General features: G+C 42.1%; 1 protein-coding gene across 7 annotated transcripts in view; it reads right to left on the minus strand.

The window, feature by feature from the left end:
• Positions 1 to 8,800: 8,800 nt before the first annotated feature.
• UBR3 (ubiquitin protein ligase E3 component n-recognin 3) overlaps positions 8,801 to 19,155 on the minus strand; it is a 148,191-nt gene continuing 137,836 nt past the window's right edge. For all 7 annotated transcript variants that reach the window (XM_075609107.1, XM_075609109.1, XM_075609113.1 and 4 more), the window contains 6 exons: positions 18,355 to 18,462; positions 17,882 to 18,007; positions 15,941 to 16,120; positions 14,407 to 14,616; positions 12,980 to 13,119; positions 8,801 to 12,220 (listed from right to left, as the gene is read on the minus strand). In XM_075609107.1, the coding sequence (XP_075465222.1) occupies positions 12,103 to 12,220; positions 12,980 to 13,119; positions 14,407 to 14,616; positions 15,941 to 16,120; positions 17,882 to 18,007; positions 18,355 to 18,462 (882 nt within the window). In that variant the 3' untranslated portion in view covers positions 8,801 to 12,102. The remainder of the gene's footprint in view (positions 12,221 to 12,979; positions 13,120 to 14,406; positions 14,617 to 15,940; positions 16,121 to 17,881; positions 18,008 to 18,354; positions 18,463 to 19,155) is intronic.

A 19,155-nucleotide genomic window follows, 5' to 3' on the forward strand; every position in this document is an offset into this window, starting at 1 on the left:
TGCACATGTGCATCGGATCGGGTTTCAAAGAAGAGACTGTGGCATCCCTGCTTTGTTTACATGAGCCATGTGCAATGCTCTCTTCACATCCAGACACATGTGTGAGTAGGGAGGGGGGTGGTTACTGTTTGAGCAGGTGGGATATTTTGAGCAGGGGGGTACTATGAGCAGAGGGGTACTGTGACCAGGGGGGGATATTTTGAGCAGGGAGGGTACTGTGTATGCAGGGGGGTAATTCTGTGTGGTCTTTCGGTTAACATGAAATATGCTGGCCTTTGAAGTGGTAGGGTGCTTTGTGATCGTGGCCTTGAGTGCCCACAGCGCACAGAACTTACGCAGCACACAGAGTTCCCACAGAGCGTGCAAAGCACGCAGAACCCACAGCCCGCAAATAGCGCCCACAGCCACCCACAGAGCAGTGGCAGAGGCTGCACAATCCCATAAAGAGGAGAGGTAGGAGATCTTCAGCTTACAGTATGTCCTATTCACTTATACAGTATTCTTCTGTTCTATTGTGCTGTTTGGTGGGTTTGTGTTTTTATTTTAAGCATTTATTAATGTTTTGTCCCAATTTTGCCCAAACCCCCTCCCTCCCCCCCCCCCCCCCACACCCCCCACCTCCAAAACTTTTTTTAAATTTAAAAACGGGAGCCACGTTAATACCGCGTTATAAGCGGATTCGCGTTATAGCGGATCGTGCTATAACGGCGTTAAACTGTATATATTTGTATTATTTATTTAAGTATTTATAGAATGTTTTACCAGAAAGTAATACATTGAGAGTTACCTCTCATTTTCAAGTATGTCCTGGGCACAGAGTTATGGTGACAAATACATAGTTACATTAAGTGAACAGGGTTATACATTATATATAAGACATTGCATGCACTGTAGGAGATAATATATGTTATAGGCGTATGTAACAGTTACAGACCAGATTAAAATCTAAGACAGCTTTAGTTTTGAAAGAACTTAAACTGGTAGTGGCTGTGAGTCTCCGGTAGATTGTTCCAGTTGTGAGGTGCACAGAAAGAGAATGAGGAGTGGCCGGATACTTTTTGAGTCTTGGGACCATGAACAGTCTTTAAAATGATAAGTGCTGGATGTGGTAGGGGTGAGGAGCTTGTTCAGATAGATAGTGTCACGGTAACTTGTGATAGGATATAATATACACAAAATAACTGGGTTGAACTGAACACGACTTAGATATAATAAAGAGAATTTATTCCTTAAAGAAGGTGAACACACAAGATAGTACAAATAACAGACAAGAAATAACACTTACTTAGGGGTTGGGATGATGAAGTAATCAGAAACAGGATTAGCAATTCATACAGCAATCAGGAATCAAGTAGTTGGTAAAATCGAAGACACTGAGCATAGAGCTTACACTCGTTTATATGGAGTTCCACTCCAATACTCTGGCATTGAGTGCAAGTCATTGGAGAACAATTATCTGCACCCAATCCCTCCTTGCCACCTCACCTGAGGGGCATCGTAATACCTGCCCACTGGGTGGATATTATTCTAATCAGGGGCTTATTTCTTTAGCCCCCCTCCCACAAGACTGGCGTCTTAAAGTCTGGTTTGGACAGGAAAGCCTTTGTCCCAAGGTGTGAAACACAACACTTATCATAATGTACCCACGTCCTGCCTTCCTTTGTGATAGCATACACAAGCAGGGTGGGGGAGCCTTTGATCAGGGGTTTATTGTAGACCACTTGTCTCCCTCCCTGATCATTAACATAACATATGGTCTCTGAGTTTTTATACCAGACCCAAAATACAATTCATTCTTTAATATCTGTGACAACATGCAACCCAAATCCCAGCCCTCTGGTCCTCACAGAACCGGAGATATGGACTTACACATTTTACACTTTTGGACTTAGCCTTTTTAACGCCACGCGGCTTTTCCCCCATTGGAATTAATATGGCCGGCGCCACCATAGGAAATGCATGGTCCGGCGCCGCCATAGGATTCAATGGGGCCTTCGCTCCGCCATTAGAGTCAATGGCGCGACCCTCGTGGTGAGGGCGACCCTTTACGGGGGTCCCTCATTCCCGGACCCGGTAGTGGTCGAGTGGGGGGGTTCCTAGGGCCTAGGGGCAAAAATAATTTATTTCTGGGTGCCATAGAACCTAAGTTTCCCACGCCAATTGTGTTTGAACTTGAACTCAGGGTGATCAAAGCTCTCTTTCAGATAATGTTTCCGCTCTTGCGGTCTGCGGTTTGGATTGCTGCCAACCCGTTCCTGGAGGTCGGCGTCGAGGAATCCCCATTGAAATGAATGGCTCCATTGACTTACCATGGGGAACCGCCGCTCCTCCTCTCTTTTCTTCTTTTTTTCTCCTTGGAGGTTGGGGGCTGGTGGCTGCTGTATACACAGGGAACATCCACCCCTTAAGTTGGATGATTGCCTGAATTTGACTGCTTTATTGTGAGTAGTCATTTTTGAGTGTTGTTTGCACAAATTTATTCACAACAGTATTACACTATGTAGTGTTTCTTTATTTCATAACTACGAGACGAGCTCCCCTGATTTGTTGGAGGATCACCTGGTGCAAGACGAGTGGAACAGTCTTTATCAAGGGTTGCAGTTTGTTTCTAAGTTTCTTAATTTTTTCTTTAGATCACTTGATTGTTATTATCACACTGCTTTATTATTTCCACATATGTGGTTGAATTGTATATTGTCACATTTAGGGTGTGTTTAGAGCATTATTGTTAGTTTTTTTCACATGTAAACACAGTAGCTCTGGCCTTATGGTCTTGCATTGACCATCAAGATGTGGGAGACACTGTGGATACTATCGCGGGATTGCATCTCACTTCCTGTAATTTATATCCAGGCCGAACACGCCTTCTTATATTATAATCTGCCCTGTGAAATAGCACAATATGATTCTGAAGCAATAACCGCAACAGTAACCTTAACACTGGTTTTTTTATGGGGGGGGAATGCACCCCACCCCTCGGGAGCGAGACCAAGAAAGTAGTACAGACCAAATCACAGATTTACTACCTTGGCTCAGAGAGGAGGGAGAGACAGAAAAACATCAGGGGGAGGAGAGGTACAGGGAGGGAAAGCTTCCAACAGCCCCAAGAAATGGCAACTACAGAGGAATCCCTAAGGGAAAACGGGATATATAATTTATCCAGTTTTCAATTGAATTTCTCAATTGCATCTGAAGCACGTTTATTTCTGGGGACCCCCTTGTTCGAGAGATACCTACCCAGGAAGGTGCCGCAAGTTTCCTCCTGGTTGTTTAAAGCAGCAGTACGACTTCATTAAAAAATATATATTATTACAGGATTGAAGCAGGGGGTCTGTGGAGCTGAACTGTGTTAACTTCAGCTCTGGAGCCCCTGCTTCCAGAGATACTTACCTCCTGTAGGGGTATCTCTTTTCAGTTTAAATGTCCATCATGCAGGCCAATAGGGAACCTCAATCGGATGACATCAGGCTACTATTGACCCGCATGAAGCGAGACATTTACATGCCACCATTATGTTACGCACACAGTTTCTCTCTGGAAGCAGGGGAGGGGGTGTCCCCGAAGCTGCACACAGTTCAGCTCCGTAGACCCCCTGCTTCAATCATGTACCAAAAATGTGAAACCCATATTGCTGCTTTAAAGCCCCGTATAATGTGGGCTAATGGAAAGACATAACAGATGACATTGGGCTTCCTATTGGTCAACAGAACGCTGGAAATTTAAATGCCATTTTGTTATCCCTATAGTAGGGGTGGGCAAAATATCCGGCTCGCAAAACCTTTCTACCTGGTTTTCCACGGGCACTACCTGTGGTGCAGGTTCTTACTGGGTGCAGGGCATAAAGCATCAGCGGCAGCTGTGGGAGTCCACCCAAGCCCAACACAGAAGTTAGGCCCGATTTCCGCAATTACTGCCTGTCACCACACCACAGGTAGGACACTGGGAGTAGTGGGATGCCTGGGGCAGGGGGAGAAGTGAGAGAAGGGGGGGAAAGAAGTGAGATAGGAGTAGGGTGGGGTAGAAGAGAGAAGGGAAGGGGCGGGGAGAAGAGGTAAAGGAAGGGGGAAGAGAAAGATATAGGGGAGAGTGAGGGAGACGGGGGGGCATGTAGGGGAGATTCAGGTGAGAAGAGTATGTATATTAAGTGTGTGGCCCCTGAAGCCTACCAACGCTGGTGAAGTGACCCTCCAAGGCAAACTAATGGCCCACCCCTGCCCTAGAGGGTAGACCACCGGTGGCATCTCCAGTATCTCTGTAATTAGGGGGTTAATGGAGCTCAAACTAATGCAGTTTAGCTCTGGAGACCCATAACCCTTTCTTTAATAAATTGAATTGAGATAAATTCAATTGAAAACTGGATAAATTATATATCCCGTTTTCCCTTAGGGATTCCTCTGTAGTTGCCATTTCTTGGGGCTGTTGGAAGCTTTCCCTCCCTGTACCTCTCCTCCCCCTGGTGTTTCTGTCTCTCCCTCCCCTCTGAGCCAAGGTAGTAAATCCTGTGATTTGGTCTGTACTACTTTCTTGGTCTTGCTCCCGAGGGGTGGGGTGCATTCCCCCCCCATAAAAAAAACAGTGTTAAGGTTACTGTTGGGGTTATTGCTTCAGAATCATATTGTGCTATTTCACCCAGTACTTGGAATGTATAGGATAATGAGATTGGTAAAGTCCCCGGAATCTCAGTTATTGTTCCATTCTTTTTCTTATTTTTATCCTCATAATTTCCCCTCCATCTAGGATTACTATTGGGGCCTTTCTTGTCATTCCCTCTTTTTCAATTGATTAGTAGTTTGAAAATGAAAATTTCTTTTATAATCTTGAGGAGGATTTCTAGCCCCTGCCGAGTGATATTGTCCAAGGGCAGGACTGTAATTCTATCCCCGTTCACTGCATATCTGTGGGAGTGCAGCTCTAGCTATGCGGCAGTTCTCACGAGATCCACATGACCCGCGGTGCACGCTGGGACTTATAGTTCAGCTGCCTCGGACAAGGTGGGTGCTCCCGTCAGATCGGAGCACAGAGAGCGGACCTACAGTAGGAAGTGACCCAGGCGTCACGCAATTTCTACCAACTAGTGATACAGGGGAGAGATGTCAGCGATGTCCACAGTGCTATTTTTAACATGTACGATTTGGTGTAATACATTAAATGAACTACAATAAAGGATAATGTATCTAATAGTTTTTTTTTCTCTGCGCTCCTCTTTTTTTTGTATATTTATGTCTGTTTTTGCCCCGGTGGATCATAGGAGAGGATTGGAGCAGCGGGAAATACTGTGACCAGCAAGAAACAGGAAGCTCTCTCCCAGCGCGTTCTCAACAACTTTCTTCTGACTTGTGGTTAAAAACAACTCCTAGAACAGGTGGAACTGCTCGATTAATACAACATTTGATAAAGTGGATCATGGGATTTTAATGGAGCAACTAAAGGATTTCTGTGGATTGTGTGGCATGGTTTTTAGCTGGGAGATCACAGTGTGTGTTAAAAGTATTCTCCCATGTTTGCAGTGTACATAATGCTGCCCTGTGGGTGACATTATCAGACAGTAGCAACTGGATAATCACTGCTATGTAGCTGACACACAAGGTACTAGCTAAGCTCCTAGACTGGATAAGTACCAAATGGCCAAGGTTGAATACTTAGAAAGCAGAGGTGCTAATGATGGGAGCTTGCCAGTTGGTGACGAGACAGCAGCAGGGTCAGCCAACTGGCCTTGAGCTTCTGCTGCTGAACTCTAATCGTGTGTGGAATCATGATGAGGTCCTCTGTTGTGGCTTCATGAATAAACATCTGGTGTCAGCCGTGATCAGATTCTCAGTCTTTCACCTGAGAAGCATTAGCCCTCGGTCCCGCTGCGCTCGTTGGCGCGGGCAGCCACACGTGAGTTCCCCACCAGCAGGGGAATCCTCCCAAGCCGGTCCCGGTCCCCCTTGGCGGCACAGCGCACTACACGCTGTGGCGCGTCAGCCGCTATGGGACACAAGAAAATGGTGATCCCTAGCGTTGATGCGTCACGTGTTGTGGCTGTGAGCCAATGGGGAGGAGAGGCTTCGGGGAGCGGGTGTGTGTGTGTTGCTTACCATCAGCAGCTCCAGCCCGAGTCCGTGGAGGGAGGGGGGGGGGGGGGGAGAGTAGCGGGTCCCTCCGCTCAAGCCACGCCCCCTCCCTGTCAAACCTCCCACTCCCGCCCACCTCCCTACAGAACGCATATCGCGGTCTGTGTATGTCAGCGCCCCGCCTGTCTGCAGTGCGGGCGCGCAGACTCTGGGAGCGGGGCCTTAGCCTAAGGTAAGCAACACACACACACACACACACAGGCATGCACGCACTCAGACACACACACAGACAGGCACTCAGGCACACACATACACTCCTCCCCGCTCCACGAAGCCTCCCCTCCCCATTGGCTCACAGCCACACCACGTGACGCGTCAACGCTAGGGATCACCATTTTCTTGTGTCCCATAGCGGCTGACGCGCCACAGCATGTAGTGCGCTGTGCCGCCAGGGGGGACCGGGACCGGCTCGGGAGGATTCCCCTGCTGGTGGGGAACTCGCGTGTGGCCGCCCGCGCCAACGAGCGCAGCGGGACCGAGGCCTAAGAAGGATTAAGCACAGTTCCCACAGTGGATCTATTTTGGTTGATGTTGTTTTTTGTCCTCACGCTTGGACTACTGCAATGCATTTTACGTATCTGGGACTTCCCGATAGAGCTACACAACCCAGCTAGTGCAGAATGCTGCTGCCAAATTAAGTAACCAGACTTGTTTCTGCCATGATATCTGTACTCCCGTTCTCTGCACTGGTTTTTAAGGTGACCAATTTATTTCAAGCGCTCGTTGACATAAAAAGCCCAACATAATGAGGGTGCCATCTATCAGGAGCTCTTGGCTCCCTATTCCCTCACTTGTTCATTTTGTTAAGCAAGTGAAAATCTGCTAACAGATCCCAGAATCTGACTTTTTGGGGGTATCAACTGCTACCTATGCTGCTCCTAGTCTGGAACGCTCTGCTTGTATTGTCTTAGGCCCGGGCCATAGAGGTGTGGGGAGAGTGGAGGCGCGCTAACGCTGAGGCTCGCCTGCTTCAGTCAGCGCGATTGCACGGACTTGCAGGCGAGCCAGCGTGCGCGAAGGGAGCCGGGGGGAGGTGGTTGGAGGCGGGGCAGTGACGTCGCTGGGCCAAACGCCTGCGACGCACTGACGTCAATGTCACGGCGCCGTGACGTTGACGCTGCTGTGCAGTGATTAGAGGTTTTCAGCCGACAGCGCGCTGAAAAACAGCTTGGCGCTCGGCTGAAACCTCCAACGCCTCCGCACGCTCGCGTTAGCCCCCTCTCAAGGCATCCTCATTGAGGATGCAGGGGCTCAGCGCAGAGCGTCCGCACGCCTCAGCACGGCTGGTCCATCTATGGACGCAGCCATAGACTTCCCCTCTCTGGAAATCTTTAACAGGCTTAGAACTTACAGAATCCGTTTATCCAGGCAATTGATTAATGCTCCACTGCTAGTCCTTCATTTTAAACTAAAACCATTCCATTCTGTATTTTGTTACCTCCTGTATTTTGTTACCTCCTATATTTCTATTTTGTATTTCGTTTCTTCTATAATTGTAAATGTGAGGGGCCGAGAGTTCCATTGGCAAAATTGTGCTAAAATTACTATTGTTACAGATCATTACAATACGCTCTCAGGATTTGTCTTAATCATATAGGTAGTGAAGACCCATATTCATCAAGGTACAAGTTGTATAATGCTGCAACAAAACAGCGCCATGTATTTAGTTAAAAACAAAATCTCATTTATATCAATACAATTTTTTTCAATACAAATCTGGAGCAATGTTTTGGCCTTACTTTTGCCTTAATACAGTATATGTCCCCAAGTACTGAGTACAGGGGAGAGTAAGGAATCTAAAATAGCCTACCTTAAGCAAACCTGATGTGACTCACTTGAATGAGTAGTGAATTAGGAAGCACAGATTCTTCTCCATTTGGTAAATAATGTCTATCTTTGGTTAACTGGTTAACATGCATAATGAATACACGTCTACACTATAATGTTAGTTTGTGCTTTGAATGAGACAAAGCAGGTAATTATCACCAGCAGAGACACACTACAGCTGGTCATATTTATACACTGTGTCTGATGGATTCTACATTTGTGCCAGAGATTCATAGTATCACTGAGCAATCAGGCTTCTTATGCATCTTGCAATTAACCATTTATTTATCTCACATCAAAATTTGACACTTAATAATTCCAGTCCTCATCTGATTGTCTCTCTGTCTGAGCTGAAAATGTGAGCTTTCTAGTTATAGCAATTTTAATTAGTTGCTTGTATAACTTTATCTTAAATCCCAGGTTCTGTGACTGGCACAAGTTTGCTTCAGCTCCCAGCCCTACATTCTTTTCCTGTTCTGTTCTTGGTTCCTCTGGTTGGCTATCAAGTTATGGTACCTTATTTACTGTAAGAGGTCTCTAGGCCCCTACACCTGTTTATATTAAGTTGGCTTTAGCTACATGAAACACTCCTGTAGTTAATGTGTCTCAGACTGGGATTTCAGACCGTTACAGTTTCACAATGTGGTGTTTACCAAAAACCTGCTTCATCACCCCTTGCCTCAGTTTTAAAAATTATAATCTGCTCACTAAGCCTTCCAGCACCCAGTCTCTGTATGTATTGCTTCATTAGGCATCCTTCTCAGAACATTTGTACGTGTTTATTTCAGTCATTTTGCAGGTCTCCACCTGCCTCTAGTTTGTCTCTTCGGATTTAAAGAATGCACACTTACAACGAATAACAGTGGATTTTTATTAACATATCTTACAATGTTGATTATATTTAGCTTTGCACTTGATGTATTATAAAGATCAAGCTAGCTTCTACAGTAATGTACTGTACTTAAATGAACAAATAGTATAGCACACAAATGTATTTCAAATCTGAAAAGCTGAGCTTACAAATGTTATGATGGCGAGAGAAAGGCTGGAACTGAAGTCAAAGAATCAAAATCCTATTATAGCAGCATGCGTGTGTGTATAGGTGTGTGTGTGTGTGTGTGTGTGTGTGTGTGTGTGTGTGTGTGTGTGTGTGTGTGTGTGTGTATAGAAGTACAATTTTCAACCAAGTACTCTTTATTTAGCATTTAGTGGTGACAAAAGTGTTCACCAAGATCAACAAATGTGAAGAAAAAAAATCCCCATATTTCAGAGTTAAGGCTAATTATTTCACTTCACATCCATTTGCACAACCATGAAAACACTTGTTTAATATACAATAATGAAATTCTGCATACGTTATCCTTAATGAGTCTGATAGAACGTTTCTTTGAAGCCAAGTTTTTTTTTTATTTCTGGAGAAATTAAAAAGGTATTAAGAGTTGTAAAATATTGGTTTTGATATCACGTATTTATAAAAGGATAAAGGATTTGAGAAATCGATGACATCCATTGATCACAATGTAAGACGATCACCAAATGAAAGTGCTGTTCCAAATAAAATAAACAAATATTAGTAGCATTAAAAAGTTTGTAGCTGAAAATAAAGACCTTTGCTGTACCACAGTAATATTCAAAATGTCCAACAATGTGAAAACAATGTGTTAGATTATCCGATGATAATTTAAACTAAAGTTTTTACTATGTGTTTTCTTATTCCTTTTTGAGAGCATGCAATGTTTCCCTTATGCTTACTTGTTTATTATTTAATAATGGCCAAAAAAATATTAAGATAAATATTAATATCGAAATATTATGGGAGAAGGAAGTGGCTCAGTGAGTAAAGACGCTGACTGGCACTGTTTGAAGGGGAACCTGGTTCAATTCCCAGTGTCGGCTCTCTGTGAGCTTGGGCAAGTCACTCCCTGTGCCTCAGGCACCAAAAAGAAAGCTTGCAATCTGTAAGCTCCACGGGGCAGGTACCTGTGCCTACAAAATGTCTTGGTAAAGCGCTGCGTACAACTAGCAGCGCTATACAAGAACATGCTATTATTAAGCGCATGGTTCCACTTTAACTTTTGCAGTTATAGTGAAAATCTGCAAACACAAAAACGGTGTACGGTATTAAGATAAATGCAAGTGTAAAAGGTCTGGTAGACTGACATAAGAATGTAATAGTTCTACCAACTGTCAGGGTAAAAAGTTAAAGCAACTGAAGGCTAAGCAAGACCTCAACATCTTCATTTGTGGCCAACTCCCATCTGCACCCATATTAAAAAAGGTACCATACCTCCCAGACAGAGGGGAAAAGCTTGAAGTACAAGCCTCTGTCTTCTTTAGCTAGTAGCACGTCAATCAGCCATATTCCTCCATACTTTCCCTTTCTGAGTTCCACGGCATGAGGTGAGAGTGAATGCAAGCAGATGAACATCTAGTTGCCAAGCATCGTGTCTATGGTAAATGGATCTTTCTGGCCCATATCGCATGCAATAGCCACACCTGTGACCCTCTGAATAGCTCATGCTGTCCAGCGTCCTACAGATTTTCAAGCTTTCCAAATGTAATGCTTTCATTTGGCACACGTCGGCTGAGATGTGAAAGACAGAGATGACACTCATTTCAGCAGGGCCACCTTTTTATGCCTATTTTCTCTTTTGGAAATCAAGCAGAAAAAGTAGTGACTACGCTACACAAGCACAATACAGATGAACCTCTTGATCTGACAGGGAAGATTCTGAGTTATGTTTCATTTACTGGACAGGCTGCAGATTTCTATTCCAATCACACACACATCAGGGCTTGTAATGAAAAGCAAGCATGCGTGGTTGCAATTAGGATCTGCCACATTGTGTGTCTTACACATTCAGTGCGCACACTAAAATCTATAAACTTATATCACTAGTACTTTGTCTAATCGCTCTGGCACATTTCACTTTTAACCTCTTCAGTGCAGAAATTGTTTGAAACATGTTGAAAGTCCTCGCAGAACTGAAGGGAAAGCAAATAAAAGCAGGAAGAAAAGAAAGTAAAAAAGAGCACTCTCATATTACGTCCCCCCCACCCCCCGCGCCCCCCCCGAATCATTAAGCAATTGAGAAGAATCTAAAATTCCTGAGAATTAATTCAGTTTTAGCACACCCTAAAAAGCTTTCAACAGACCCTTTCAGTAAATAACTAATTTATTTATTAGTCCCTGAATGCATGTAATATATTTTATACACACATACAGATATATGATTTCATGTGTGATTTTAAAAGTTTCTATGTCTTATAGTATCTGCATACCATCTGTAACTAACTATACAATATCTCACAGGAAACAAAATGTGTTTTACAATTCATCTCTAATTACATATAAACATCAAAAAAAAAACATGTAAAGGGTTTAAAACAGATATCTATAGATTTATGAACATATGAACAATGAGCTTATCCAACACTTAAAAGTGCAGTCCCACCTAACAATATAAAACTAGACTACTCTTCATTTGTAACTATTTTATGCTATGTTTCATACTGTAGCTTTGTAAATTGAGGACCAAATGCCAAATTTGAAAAGTACAATGATATTTCAGGAATATTCAATGTATACTACATTTGTGTGGGGCTTGTATTTGAGAAAGAATTGTAAAGTGCCGTAGAAAGGTCCACTGACCAGAGTAGGTTATAGAGCAGCGTTTAGAAAATGACAATGTTCAAGCCTCCTCCAAAATATGCTTGCACTGCCATACTTCAAGAACAAATTACTGTATGGTTTTACACAGAAGTAGGTGGTCAGAAACCGGGAAAGAAAAGGCAATTTGTAGGAAATAAAATATTTCTAGACATACTGTAGTAGGTGGAACTGCACCCTTAATGTAGAAATCATATGACGCTTGAACAAGAACATTCAGTATTATTTGTGCTTTTTGCCAAGCCAGACCCTTTTTGTTCTATATTTTGACATCTATTTCAATTACGTCTTTCTCTTTTTGTACCCTTCACTGTCGGTGCTCGATGGGATTTGATGTAATGAGTACAATAGCACCTATTTACTAAAGCCTCACAATGGCAGGGGGTCTGCCTTCCTTGTATCGGAATCCTTGACTTCCTGTTAGTTCAAGCTTCCGGTTGGTATAATTGACTCTCCGTGAACACGATTTTGAGCAGACATTCCACATGTTCACAAGCCGTTGTAATGCGGCCCCCATCTCTTATTGATGTGATCAAAAGTATGCGAGACCCATTGCTGCTCTAGTACTTTGTACCGCTCCTTGCAAATAGAAAGAGGCTTTCCGCGCCTGTAGAAAAGAGGCATTGATGTTAACACACAGATTCAAGGAGCAAGGACAAACGATAAACTCTGTCTACTTACTGTACTAACAGCTACATTATTTTATGATGTACACTGTAGATTTTCAACAAAAGTTGCCACAGGATGTGGCATTATGAGTGATGTCATGCACTCAATACATCGCTTTGCCTCCTGCTGACATTTTGGATTCATTTGTTATACCATGCAGTATGAATTAGACTTTAAAACGTTGCTTTTTTTCCTTATTCAATAAGAAGTATGTCTTAAAATTGTTTTTAAAAATCACTTGAAATATATTCCTTCGTGGCACCATTTCTTAACAAGTAAAAGAAGATGATATTTTCTTATTGATGTTGAACAAAAGATGTGAATACTTGTTAATTTCACAAACTCTTCTTTTGGAAGGCATAAATGTACTAATATGCAAGATCAACCAGTCGTTATTGGAGATCACTGCTACAGAGACTCCCCTTCTACTACCCTATTAGTTCAGATAGGTTTGTATTCCTTGGTAATTTTGTGTTTTCATTTGTGAATAGATATATAATTATAGCTTATTATTATTGTACTTTCCTGTTCAGTGCAATTCCAACCAAGCAATTAAAATTGGACTAAATATGTAATAGTACAGATCCGGGGAGGAAAAAAAATAAAATAAATTAGTCACACCTAAACTATGAGTAACATGTTGTGCTTGTTTAAATACAGGAATAATTATACATTTTATAGACAGAATAAATGTTACCTGAGGTCTCTGTCTTCTTCACCATGTGCATCAAGATATACAGAGCCCCAGAGGCAGAAGCGGTGCCCTCGAATGATAATAATGACAGAAGCATTGACCAAGAGGAATATTCCTGTCCCAGCACCACAGTTTTGGGAGTGCTGTGGAGGGAGAATACAAAAAAAGGTAAAGAGCTAAGCATAGCAGATGTCTGTAAGCAAAGCTATGAACAACAACTACCCATGTGCGTTCGGATGAACTCACAATCCCTCTAACAGCTAAGCTATGGTTCGCTTCCATCATACACACATCAATTTTTCATGTTTTACATGAAACTGGCCCTTATCTGGGCTTTTGAGTACCGAGTGTGCCAGGTATGTTGCCGAACATTTTAACATCTACAGTACAGTATGATGGTGGAAACCAGGTCATATCATGCACTCTAGCCAGATACAGAGATAACCAATACTGTAGAGAAATGATCTCTTGTGGACTATTGCTGTTAGAGGCAAGCAGGGCACCATATAAAACCAACATGGCACATTAGATACTGTACTATATTAGAATGTCTCCAAATGGAAGAAATATGCTAATTTATGATGGACAGAGGGCACTGTAGGTAGGCACAGTGTACAAGTTCCATTAGTATCAAAACAAGGAGCATGTTAAATTTCAATGGGAATAGAAAAGATTACTTCATAATCAGGTCAGCAGAGCGTAATGATTCTATTCATCCTAATAACTAAATGTGAATGTCAATTATGGAGGAAGATTTGAGGTATGCAAAGAGATGAGACTCTAGGACTGTCTTTTCCAACTTTATTTTGGTTAAGGAACCCTATAATTGTATTGTGAAATTCTGAGGAACCCCAACCCTCTCTAATAGCGTGTCTGAGATCATATGCATTCTTAGGCTACGGCCCCAGTGCCTGCGCTGCACGTTCACCTGTGAGGCTGGCGGTGCATTCAGCCGAATTCCCCGATCTGCAGAGGGCTGCAGGGGGGGCATGACAGGGGATTGATGGGGGCGTGGCCGTGACATCACACGGCAGGTTCGTCCTCATTGGCTGAACCGCTGGGGGGCGTGGCCTAGCGCGCCATCGCAACTCCTGGTCTCAATTTTATGGAGAGCAGGAGTTTGTCGGCGCAGCGTTCTGGGCCCCCCCTCGCAGCGGGCCCGGCCCCATTGTGGGGCGGCTCTTGACCCTGCAGCGTCCACCAAAGCGGGCGCTGCAGTAGCGAGAGTGGGGACCTGGCTCAAGGAACCCCAACCCTCTCTAATACTGCGTTTGAGATCAGATGAATTGTAAATTCTTCTGCATTTGGTACAAATTTTAAATGACCTAAAAATTGCAGGAGATTGCAATGATCCTACACATGCAGCATAATGCTACAGCTCTGACATTTGTAAGCACAAAGTAAATGAATGATAATAATTACGTTCTTACCAGTACACATTCACAGTAACTTTGTTGTTTGCAGCAAAGGCCCTTTAAGCAAACAAATGTACCACAAACTAGACAAAGTGCCGGGTCCTTGGGAACTTTTGTGCAGACGCTGCAACACTTTCTATGATAAAATTGGAAAATGGTATTGTAGTTTTCTGGCAACTGAAGAAGGTGCGGCAAGTCCCACATAGTATCCTGAATAAGCAAGACCTTAAAAATGAAACAATACTTGTTAGCAAAAAAAGATCATTTGAAGCACAACAATGATTGGTAGCACTATCTATACCAAATTCTTTAAAAACCTTGCAAATGTGCAAAATAATGTATATGAACTATGAATTTACTGCCCCAATATGTAACAAATAATATATATATATATATATATATATACATACACACACACACACACACACACACACACACACACACACACACACACACACACACACAAACACACACACCTTATTTTTGTCTCTAGGTTACATGATATTGTTTAATATGAACAAGAAGTGTATACCAGTTTGGCAGTGAATAACATTCCCGTAATCTGTGGTGACCTTCAGATCAAATGGGGACGTGTAAAATCTCCATAGAAACCAAAGCCTCTGAAACCAATGCCTGTTGTGATGACAATAGGTCAATCTTGTATTTAAACCTTCCTTCATGGGGAGCCCCATAAATTGTCTTGCTTCACATATAATCTGTATGAAGCTTTATGATTTACAAGCACGAGAATATGGTTTCAATAAGATAAAGGATAGCCAACATAACCTATTCCTTTCTTTTTAAACGGTCTGTTCTATAAAGTGATAAACTACAGATCATTTTATTCTAATTCATGTAATGGATAGACAAACTAGATGAGCCCAAAGAACACATGTCATAGTATAAGAGGAAACGCTCTTCTGTGTATCTGTGGTTTAGATATATATTTTTTATAGTTCTGTTATTTTGTAATCACCAAATCTCACCAAGTGTAGTTGGGGAAGACAAAAAGATTAATATGTAATTGCTGGAAGTTATTACAATCTAACAGCTGAAAATACACCAACAAAGTGGCTACAGGAAAGAAGGGAAAACAATATTCAACATATTCTATTCTAGTCATTCAGATGAATGCATACACCAATACCCAGGCTTACAGAATGTAGGTAGTTCAGGTATTTTTGGACCTTATTACAATACTTGAGACGTTTGTTTCAATTATGTATTACACCAAAAAAAGACGTGGGGAGGGGGGGGGAGCACCTGAATTTTTATTTATATGCAAATATTGATGTTCTATGTTAACAAAAGAGTAACGAGCACAAATAAAAGTTCCACAACTGTGATAACAGAACTTGTTTTAGGAGAAATGTCACTTTTGCTAGAGATCACGAATCGAACATGGCCTTATTTTTTATTTTGTTTAACCAAACACAAATTTCAGGTTAAATTAACATTATTTACAAGAATCCTCTTTGCATATAGATGAATAATTTTAAATGCATTACTTTTGACATACTGTATATAATGGAAGTAAAAAATTGCATACGTTTACTTGCTCCGAGTGTTTATCTGCAAACGACGTCACTTCTGAACACCACTGTGATATTATATCAAATGCTGGTACTGGCCATTCAAGCCAAGAGGCACTAGTCAATTGATGCGATGCTTGAAGGAGTGATGGCAATAATCCCAAACAGTTAGAAAGAACGGCAAATTCATCTTCTTCCTTTGAGAGCATGAAAAGAAAATCTTACCGTTTGCTGGAATACAAACTACAGCTCAATTTTTTAATACACAATGTAGCCTCTCTGTTTTAACGAACACGCTCCTTGTGTGTGTTGTACTGTGCATACACACGCAGTATATAGACGTGTATTTAACCAAATTCTGTATTAGTGTGAAAAAGTTCCTACTAAATATGCTACGAAACACCTTATAGTGCGCTGGAGAAGATATTAGTCCCATTAACTTGAATCAAGCAGCCATCTTCTCCAGCAGTGGGAAGTGGCTTCACAGCATACTGCATAAAGGCCTAAGTTGGAAAGCATTAACATTTCTTAGGGCACCATGTTAGATTGCCACAAATTCTTACCATATCCCTGCTCCCCTTAATATCACATATTCATTAGACGTCTTTAGCAAAAGCTGTCTGTCCACTCACCAAGGGCAATTTACTAAGCGGTGCTAGGCTACAAGACACCTTAGGCTGCGGCCAGGGTGAAGTGAAGTGTGCACGCGCTCTTGCTTAGCGCGATCAGAGTGATTAATGTGAATGCGCTTGTCCAGGGTGGGTGCGTGCACGTGCCCGTGAGCTTGCAGAGACAGTAAAATTTGATTTTGCTGCTCGCTGATGCATCACATGAGCGGTTTCGCCCAATGAGGGCGAACCAGCTCCATGACGTCACGGCCACGTCCCCCGACATGTGCAACTAACAGGACAGAAATCACCGGAGCAAAATGAGCGCCGAGCTCGAGCACCAGCGGGCTCTCATTCACCCTGGCCGCAGTCTTACAGTCCATTCACTTGAATGGGCTGACTTACAACGCCATACAAGGTCTCATAGTACCGCTTTATAAATGTGGCCTAAGTTTCCAATTACCGAGTCTGGTTTCAGTTTACTTTACAAATAATTCATACCTCCCACTTCCATCTTCCACCATAATAACACCGCGTGACACAGACAACAGTTAACATACGCACAGTAACAAAAATGCAGTTGTAGGTACAGTACAAGCATTCTGCTTTTAACCAGGTATTAACCCCTCCCCAATGATGCAGTATACATGATAATGGGGGAATAGGGGAACATCAAGCAATCTTATACTTCGGTGAATGTATCTCCACACAAAGTCACAACAATGTCTCACACTTGTGTGTGATGTTACTTAAGGCAAGCAAGGGATCACAGCATTCTCTTTTATGAATCTTTATGAAACTCTGATAGGTAGTTGAGAGCAGCTACCATCTTTCTGCCTAGGGTAAACCCAGGGTGAGGGGAAAATAATATTGACTCCAAAAAGCGAGTAATTAGTAAATCACAGACTGGGTTTGGGCAGTTTCCAAACAACTTCTCTCAGCTCTAGGAACTTGTTAAATCCAGAGAGGACGCTAAGAATTGGAGAGAATAGGAAACGACAACCACCATGCACATATTACTGCTCATTCATTATCTGCCTCTACTCTGGTATCACAGTTTGCAAAAGGAAATTGAATGGAATAAGTTGGGTTAGCAAGATTTTGCTGGAACAAATAGATATGATTATGAGCAGCAGAGCTGAGGCAGCATATTGACGGAGCTAGGGAGGGCTGATTGTCCAGAGACTAGTGGCATTGGGTTTATGTTGCATGCTTGTCCTGCACCCCACATACTAGCTAGCAAAGGGTCAAATTCGAACTGACATCTCAATCGTGTATTTCTGGAAAACATTTCAAAATTAAGAATATACTTCTAGAAGTCAAAATATATGATACAGAGCTTACAAGTACCTGGCTGCTGGGTAAATCCACGCCAAAAAGATGGTGTTGAAGAAGACTGGTAATCCTGAGGAAGGGTAGGCAAAATTGCTGCAAGTAATGCTCGATGGACTGTGCAGACCAAATATTAGCGCTCGTCTAAATTAGGGAACAAAATACAAAGTAATGACAGATTACATGACTCCTGTGTTTCATCATATAAAGATTGTTGTGCAGCTGCTGAGCTATGCAGCTACCTGAACGATACGTGAAGAGCCCTGCAAGGCATGAAAGCTTGCAACTTATCCGTTAGTCTAATAAAAGGTATCATACTACCCCATGCCTCCTGCATACAATACTACCCACTACTCCCGCATCTGTTATTTAAAAGCATCATGATTAAAAACGAACTGCAGTACACACGGGAGATTTAAAGTATTCTGCAGAATGCTTTGATAAAACAGAACACATTTTTAATGTATAACTTATTATAATGTACAGCTTACCATTGTAAAATCTTCAGTTTCTTCATCTTGGTACATCTTCCCTTCGGATAATTCACTAATCACAAAACTGAGTAAAGCTTCACAAGACTTCCCTGAAGAATATGTACTCTGTCAAAGCAAGACCAAAAAGACATCAATCCTAGTAGCCTATTTTATGTGGCTGTTGTCATCCTAAATTTCAAGTAAAATAAATAAATAAATGACCGAGTGAAATATACCTTGCAGCTGCGTGTCAAGATTTATTTCCTTAAAGTGAAAGCTGGCCAGCTACAAATACTACTGCGAAATTCATATTAAAATCAAAGATATTAAAAATCAGGGTCGTTCTAGAAATGTTACTGAAATGTCTTCAAGATTTAATTAAAAGAAGGATAATGTGATACAAAAGGTTAGCAATAAGGTTTTACTAATATTACTTTAGATAAATGTAACACGTCGTTTCGAACTTTAATTGAACATTGAGAGTGATATTGTTAAATAGTATACATAAAGAATTATGTCATCTTAACTGCAATGCATTTTGTCCCTGTGCAACTAATTCATATCTATATGGAAGGAGTTATTAGGCAAACTAGTGTCCTGCACATGTAAGTATGTATGTCTTTATTTATATAACGCCATTAATGTACATAGCGCTTCACAGTAGTAATACGCGTGACAATCATATAAATAACAAATAATACAAATAACATATCATGGGGAATAAGTGCTTCAGACATAAAAGTAACATTTCGGAAGAGGAATCCCTGCTCCGAAGAGCTTACAATCTAATTGGTAGGTAGAAAGAATGTACAGAGACAA

The sequence above is a fragment of the Ascaphus truei genome, chromosome 7 (assembly GCF_040206685.1).
Source record: "Ascaphus truei isolate aAscTru1 chromosome 7, aAscTru1.hap1, whole genome shotgun sequence".
NCBI lineage: Eukaryota > Metazoa > Chordata > Amphibia > Anura > Ascaphidae > Ascaphus > Ascaphus truei.